General features: G+C 46.3%; 1 protein-coding gene across 1 annotated transcript in view; it reads right to left on the bottom strand.

Moving 5' to 3' along the window:
- Nucleotides 1-5,488, bottom strand: part of NDUFA9 (NADH dehydrogenase (ubiquinone) 1 alpha subcomplex, 9, 39kDa) — a 15,999-nt gene extending 10,511 nt beyond the window's left edge. Inside the window, exons 1-4 of the mRNA XM_010844988.1 lie at nt 5,266-5,488; nt 4,286-4,383; nt 2,840-2,931; nt 995-1,136 (exon numbers count right to left, since the gene is read on the bottom strand). Of these exons, the coding sequence (XP_010843290.1) occupies nt 995-1,136; nt 2,840-2,931; nt 4,286-4,383; nt 5,266-5,473 (540 nt within the window). The 5' untranslated portion in view covers nt 5,474-5,488. The remainder of the gene's footprint in view (nt 1-994; nt 1,137-2,839; nt 2,932-4,285; nt 4,384-5,265) is intronic.
- Between the last annotated feature and the right edge of the window lie 2,671 nt (nt 5,489-8,159).

Below are 8,159 nucleotides of genomic sequence, written 5' to 3' on the forward strand. Positions count from 1 at the left end.
ATTATATTCTGAATTCGAGCAACAGTATGAAAACCAGCTTCTCACAGATAGCTTTGAAATCCTGAGTCAGGTATTCTTAACCAATCCCTATTTTTTCTTGCCAGGAATGTTGATATTGAGGATTAAGATTCCCCAAGCCACTCAGCAACACCTGGTGCATGTGGAATTATTTTCGTTAACGGATTAGAAACTAGATGTGAGCTAAGACCATGTCTCCCCAGCACCCACTACACCATGGAGCACACGGAAGGTGCTTAATAAATGATTTGTTCAGTTAGAGATTACAGTGGATCCGACAGCTGGAGCCAGTGTCAAGGAACTCTGAGGTCCTCATCAGCCAGACCCCAAGCAGACTCCTCATGGCAGGAACCAAATGCCGAAGGCAGCTCCAGGCACCACAGCCCCTCCTGCGTCCATGATGATAAAACGTCTCTGGTTACAGACCGACTCCAAACCAGGCTGGTCCATCTCCAGGCACAACTGGGACCACAGTGGGGCTTCTGGGAGTCCAGGAAGGCTAACTACAACGTGAACAGCCATCTTCCCTTGCAAATATTTATCCTGTCACCCCAGCCTTCACATCACCCCTCCAAAGGCTTAAGGCAAGACTATGCAGGGGTCAGGGAAAGAAAGACGGTCCTTGAGCTTGGGTGACACGGAGCTTGGGTGACATGGGTATGACTCTGGTACAGGAATCAGACTCTACCTTTTGTGTTTAGCCTGTAATTCTGTTACGCGCTAAGAAACTTTACACTCTTGAGGGCAGGTAACAGGATGAGCCACCCATCTCTGCAGCCACTTAGCACAGTTCCCTGCAAACAGAAGACACCCAACCACGCCTCACCCACACAACAATCACACCCTAGACATGAGAACTAGAAATCCCCTAATTCTGGACATGTGGGTGAGAAACCTTTCTCACTTAACTCACGCCCCTAAGGGGCCAAGAAACCCAAGCTCTGGGAACCACTTTTCAAATTGACTTGTTCTGTACCTTGCTTCTCAGATACTTAGAAGAGCTCTTAATATCAGCATTCAGATGTGAAATGTGAATAAATTTTTCAACTCCAGCTTCTTTGGACACTTGAGCAATGGCTTGGGGAATCTTGACAAAAACATCCTCAAAGTCAAAGTTTCTGGAAGGAAAAAACAGGGGGTGGTTAAGGACACTTGACTTGGAATTGCAAAGCTTTCTATGATAAGCTGGTTTCCATGATTGTTGGGATTCATAATAGTTAAGCTTTTAAATAGCAACGATTTAACCCAAAGTCAAAGGTAATAATTTTTTTTTTTAATTTTACAGGCCTGCTCACTGTCATTACCACACATAATGTCAGGCTGACTATAAGTGATCAAACAGCATAGGTATTGTCCTCTGCCCTCAAGGCTCCCCAAGGCTGAGGCCCTCTAACAACATCTGGCTGCACTGTTTGGGTGGGGAGGGAGGAAGCGCTGGGTGCTGGAGGGGAGATCATTTCTTATTCCTGGGCCTTTGTTTCCCTCAGAGGGAGAAAAGGAAACTAAAAAACACACACACCACTCACCAATTCGATGCAATAACATAAACTACGTGCCTGCTCTGTACACAGGGCTGTGACAGTCATCTCGGGGCTAGAAAGGCTGGGTAGGACCCGCAAGTCATCAGGGCTGTGACAGTCATCTCGGGGCTAGGAAGGCTGGGTAGGACCCGCAAGTCATCAGGGCTGTGACAGTCACCTCGGGGCTAGGAAGGCTGGGTAGGACCCGCAAGTCATCAGGGCTGTGACAGTCAGCTCGGGGCTAGGAAGGCTGGGTAGGACCCGCAAGTCATCAGGGCTGTGACAGTCAGCTCGGGGCTAGGAAGGCTGGGTAGGACCCGCAAGTCATCAGGGCTGTGACAGTCAGCTCGGGGCTAGGAAGGCTGGGTAGGACCCGCAAGTCATCAGGGCTGTGACAGTCAGCTCGGGGCTAGGAAGGCTGGGTAGGACCCGCAAGTCATCAGGGCTGTGACAGTCATCTCGGGGCTAGGAAGGCTGGGTAGGACCCGCAAGTCATCAGGGCTGTGACAGTCAGCTCGGGGCTAGGAAGGCTGGGTAGGACCCGCAAGTCATCAGGGCTGTGACAGTCAGCTCGGGGCTAGGAAGGCTGAGTAGGACCCACAAGTCATCAGAGAACTTAGCAACACGTGACAAGGCAGACACACCTTGAACACATCTAAGTTAAACTCTCACAAGTGCGGAGAAAGGGGCATAAACCAAGAGCTGCGGAACCAGAGGATTCAAACCCCTTTGGCTGCGCACTTGAAACTGTCACAACACTGTTAATTGGCTACACCTCAATACAAAATGAAAAGTTAAAAAAACCACAACCTTACCTGTTGATAAACAACACACACAGGGGCTAAAAATCACTTGCAAACAGGCACTCATGCTATCCTTGATTAACAACAGGAGAACAGACTGAGAACACTACTCACACGAGGAAAGCCAGTGTGTAGCTTGTCAGTCTGGGGAACAGGAGAACCCTCCTTCCTAGCCCATCCCAGCTGGAAAGATCCAAACACAGGACCCGCGGGGTGATGCCGGCAAGGGGATGACACCCACTGCGCTCGCATGACTTATACTGGTTTTTCACGAGCAGCATGTCACAATGTCTGCACATTGGTTGGGGTGTGTGGGAAGAAGGGAGGGGTCAAGTGGGGAGTGTGGCCCCTAGGTGTGAAAAGGGTGTTCAGTCAACACTGACGAACGACCTAAAATGTCACAGCTACAATCCCTGGCATGTTACGTGCCCAAGAAACACCCACTACACCCTCAGCCCTCTGCAAAGAAGAGACAGGAAACAGGAGGCCGAGACTCACCGGGTTTCCCACTCTCGCCCGACCAGATTGATGACCACGCTGCTGTGCTCCACAGCTCTTCGGATTGAGTCCTTGTCTCTCCCGTTCCAGTCCTGTAACACAAACATTTTTTAAAAGAGCAAAATGTGTCAGTGGAAGAGTGCAGGCCCAGAGAGGATGATGAAAGAGAAGTCAGCTATGTGAACAGCTGAGCCAGGCATCCAGGCCCCGAGTGTTTCCTCTACAGAAACTGCGGGCACTGGGACAGCATAGTTCTTCGTGGAAAGGACCATTCTGTACACTTGAGAATGCTCAGCATCCCTGGTCCCCACCTAATAAACCATATGGACTCCAGTCACATGACAACCAAAAAGGGCACACATTTTTCACCACTCCCTTGAAGGCTCTCCCCAGCCCACACCACTGCCCTGCCCTACTGGCAACTACTGGCCTAAAGGAAGAACCTGAAGGCTGAAGAGTAACAACACTGAACGCTCAGCAAGAAGTGTTTCAAGTGAAGTCTATGCAAAGCTAGCCAGGTTATAAATCACCCTGTTTGTAATCTTCTCTGTCTAGAGAAACACTGTCCAGGAGAAATATAACATGAGGAACACATGTAATTCTGATTTTTCTATTGGCCTCATTTAAAAGAATGAAAAGAAACAGGTGAAATTCACTTTAATAACTTACCTTATTGGACGCAACATACTCAAAATACTATTTCAATATGTAATAAATGTGAAAAATTACTAACGATATATTGAATAGTATTGCCTTTGAACCAAGTCTTTCATTTACAGCATACCTCAATCCAGACCAAGTGACATTTCAAGGGCTCAAGAGCCAATGTGGCCAAAGGTTACTGTCCGGCATGGGTTAAGAGCAGGGGCTGGCAAACTATGACCCCAGGCAAATCCAGCCTGCAACCTAACTTTGTAAATAAAGTTTTATCAGAACACTGCCACTCCCATTTGTTCACACACTGTCTATGGCTGTTTTGGGGGCTTCCTAGGTGGCTCAGTGGTAAAGAACTCTCCTGCCAATGCAGGAGATGCAGGTCAATCCCTGGGTCAGGAAGATCCCCTGGAGAAGGAAATGACAATGCACTCCAATATTCTTGCCTGGGAAATTCCACAGACAGAGGAGCCTGGCGGGACACAGTCCATGGCGTCACAAAGGGTCAAACACGACTGAGCAACTAAGCACACACATGGCTGCTTTCAAACTACAAGGGCAGAGCTGGGTAATCATGACCTGCAAAGCTTAAAATATTTCCTGTCTGGTTCGTTAGGGAAAAAAGTCTGCTAAGCGCTGGACTAGGGTTTACAAGAATGGCCTGTGAATGGAGATCGCCCTTGGTCCACTTTGGCAGGAGACTGCTGCTTGGTTATACTGCCTCTCTCTCCCAGAAATGACCTTAGCAGTTTACATTAGTCGGCTCCAACGATCAGTAAGCCGGGCTCTCACCATAAAGATGATCTGGCCCAGGTCACCCATGGGACGAAGGTGCATGGTGTCATATGGCTCGCAGCGGTGGGGGACAATCACCTGTGACCCCATGCGACCTAGAAAAGAACGGGTTGAAGCAAGGGTCAACATTAACATAATACAATTACATTATATAGCAGTGATTTTGTAAACATTTCAGTTCTAGTATGACTGTTTTTGTTCTTCAGTCACTCAGTTGTGTCCGACTCTTTGCCACCCCATGGACTGCAGCACGCCAGGCTTCCCTGTCCTTCACTATCTCCCGGAGCTTGTGTAAACTCATGTCCATTGAGTCAGTGATGGCATCCAACCAGCTCATCCTGTCATCCCCTTCTCCTGCCTTCAACCTTTCCCAACATCAGGGTCTTTTCTAATGAGTTGGCTCTTTGCATCAGTCGGCCGAAGTACTGGAGCTTCAGCTTCATCATGTGTCCTTCCAATGAATATTCTAGTATGCTACGTGAATCACTTCTATCCTTACTTTAAAAAATATATTTTGCCATTATGCTCAAGATGTCATAGGGCTTCCCAAGTGGCGTAGCAATAAAGAACCCACCTGCCAAAGCAGGAGACACAAGAGACAAGGGTTTGATCCCTGGGTGGGGAAAATCCCCTGGAGAAGGGCATGGAAACCTACTCCAGTATTCTTGCCTGGGAAATCTCATGGACAGAGGGGCCTGAAGGCTACAATCCATGGGACTGCAAAGAGTCAAACACAACGGAGCACATAACAGCAACAGAAATATCGTAACTTTTCAGGGTTCCCTATTTCTGTATTAACGTCCTGTACAAGAAGCCTGTGCCTACTCTGAATGTACAGGAGTCCAAAACTTCATAAATCCAAGATAGGAGGAATTCAAAACACTGTGACGATGAAAAGAAACAGAGCTCACAGCTTCTCAGTAGGGAAACATCATAAAGAGCTCTGGAGTTTGTTGGACTTGAGGAACTTGACTTACCAAGGTGGTTGACGACATAGCGGCCCAGGAATCCCGTTGCTCCAAACACAGTGGCCACAATCCCACTGACGGAGGAACGCCCACCTTTCCCATGTGGTATGACTGCATGATGAAGCTGGCGCTGGGGTGGGCTGTGAAACACAGAGGCGGCTAGGGCAGGAACAGAAGAACCTTGAAGAAAACCCAGAACACACACAAAAGTGACCATGAATACAGAGAGCTTCTCTTCCTGGAAATGCAACATTATTTTGCTCTCAGTATTTTCACTTACTTAGGTAACAGTGCAAAGCTAACTTTTGAATTACAAGTTATAACTGAAGTGCCAACCGCAACAATAAATACAAATGACTGCAACAAAGAATCCACAGGACATACAGAAACCATATAAAGATTAGAACAAACTCCCTGTCCTATAGGCTATAATTTACCTAGAAAGATAAATCACCTTATGAAAAATAATCAGCAATTACAAATTAAGAGGGTATAAACCTCCCCATGAAAGGAGTAGAAAGAATGCAAACTAAAGGCACCATAAGTTACATGACCTTGAGGAAGGATTCCTGAATAAAGCATTCTGAGAAAGGTTTGAGGAGTAATGACAGAAAAGAGAGATTTCCACGTGCAACACCTAACACATCTAACAACGTAGGAGTAGAAATGAATAAGCCCGGTGCAGGGAACAACAAAAGACGTGCTGCTGCTAAGTCGCTTCAGTCGTGTCCGACTCTGTGCGACCCCATAGACGGCAGCCCACCAGGCTCCCCAGTCCCTGGGATTCTCCAGGCAAGAACACTGGAGTGGGTTGCCATTTCCTTCTCCAATGCATGAAAGTGAAAAGTCAAAGTGAAGTTGCTCAGTCGTGTCCGACTCTAGCGACCCCATGGACTGCAGCCTACCAGGCTCCTCCGTCCACGGGATTTTCTAGGCAAGAGCACTGCAGGGAACAGCAAAAGACGTGCCTGGAACAGACTGTGAAACTGATGATGAATCAAAGTAGAGCTGATGATATGGGCTGGACGCAGAGATGAAAGATGATTTGTTTTTTTAAGAGTGCAATTCAGACTGTACTCTTTAGTACAACACTACTGAAAATCATCCAAAGTTGATGAGTAAGCCGCTAAGAAAGTAAGTCTGTGTCTGCTTACTTGAGATGACTGCCCAGAAACCAGTTTTTCCCTATCCAAATGTGTGGAATTGGAGAAAGAGCCTAGCTTACCGAACAGTTACTGAAACCACAGACATTAAAAACAAACACATAATAGTAACAAAATAATAACATCTAAATAACACCTAAACTTACAGAGGCATCCAGCATCACTCTTAGGTAATATTTTATTTCACATTCTCTTTACTGCCACTTTGTAGACCAGAAAACCATAGCTCGGGGAGGTTCTGTGACTAAACCAAAGAGCCAACAAAGGAGATTGAAAAAGAGAGAAAACAAAAGAAAATGGTAATCCAGAAGTCAAATGAAGAAAGTGATGGATGGAGAGAATAGTTAACTCTATCAAACGCTGCTGAAAAGGGAAATAAGCAGAGGGCAGATAGCTAGGATCTAGAAGATGTTGGCTGTAAGTGGCCTGAACAAGAACAATTTTCCTGGAGTAGGAATACAGTGGGGAGGTCCTAAGAGGAGTACTGAAAATTCTTCTTGGGGGATGCGGTGTAATGGGACTAAGAAAAACAGGACTAGAGGAACAAGACAAGGAAGGGTTTGCTTAACATGGGCTATTATAGTATACTTATATGCTAACGGAAAACCCCCAGCAGAGGGAAAATGTCAACAACCCAGGAGAGGGAAGAAGAGGTAAGGGAGGAAGAAACCAAAGACCAAGGGAGGGAACTGACTGGCCTTCCATCAGACCAGGAGAAGCTCATCCACTGTAAGAGGAGGGAGAGCAGAGAATCACCCCAACTCAGCCCTTAGATTTTTAGTGGGGAAAGGATGGTTCCCATCTGATTCCTTTGCATTCTCTGTAAAGCTGAGAATAGGAGGACGTGAGACAGGAGCACATGCTAGAAGTCTTAGGAGACTGGCAACATCAACTGGTCATATGGAGAAAGGGAAAGCAAATTTCCTAGAAAAATATGCTCAAAATTAACTTGAGATTTTTATTTATGAATTTAAAATAAGAACAGTCAATTCATGTGGAGTGTTCCTTACCTCAGCTCTCCACTGCTTGGGGGCAGGCAGGAAATATGTAGAAACCTTGATTTAATCAGCATTGATTTTTTTTTTGTTGTTTTGTTTTACGACAAAGGGATACAGATTGGGGAGTTGAGAATGTATGAAAGGGAAAGATCGAGAATGTATGAAAGGGAATGATCAGAATAATGAGTAAGGAAGTTAGGGCACAGGATAAGACCAGAGCAAACAAAATAAGGAGAATTACCAGAGCAAGGTATGAACATCTCCAGGGGTCCTAGAAGATTGGAGTACACGTGTACAAAGCATGTAGTACGTTACCCCGCACACATGAAGCATTCCGTGAGTAACAGTTACTTTCATTTATTGATACTATTATTGTGAAAATCCCCAGAAGGTAATGTTACACTCATCTCACACAGTTTGTTTTTTCAACAATTACAGACTAAGCACTATTCAAGAAACTGTGAGTAGCACAGTAAAACAGACAAAGTCCCGGCTGCATGGAGCTTACATTTTAGAGGGCTGATGAGAACATTAATAATAAATGGGTAAGTACCTCGCACATGTATGTACCTTGCACACTGTATGCACGCTCATGGGTGCTCAGTAGCTCAGTCTGCCTGACTCTTCACGACCCCTGACTCTTCACCACTGTAGCCCGCCAGGCTCCTCTGTCCATGGGATTCTCCAGGCAAGAATACTGGAGTAGAATGCCATTTTCTCCTCCAGGGAATCTTCCTGACTC

Source organism: Bison bison, unplaced genomic scaffold (genome assembly GCF_000754665.1).
Source record: "Bison bison bison isolate TAMUID 2011002044 unplaced genomic scaffold, Bison_UMD1.0 scf7180017864213, whole genome shotgun sequence".
In the NCBI taxonomy this organism is placed as follows: Eukaryota; Metazoa; Chordata; class Mammalia; order Artiodactyla; family Bovidae; genus Bison; species Bison bison.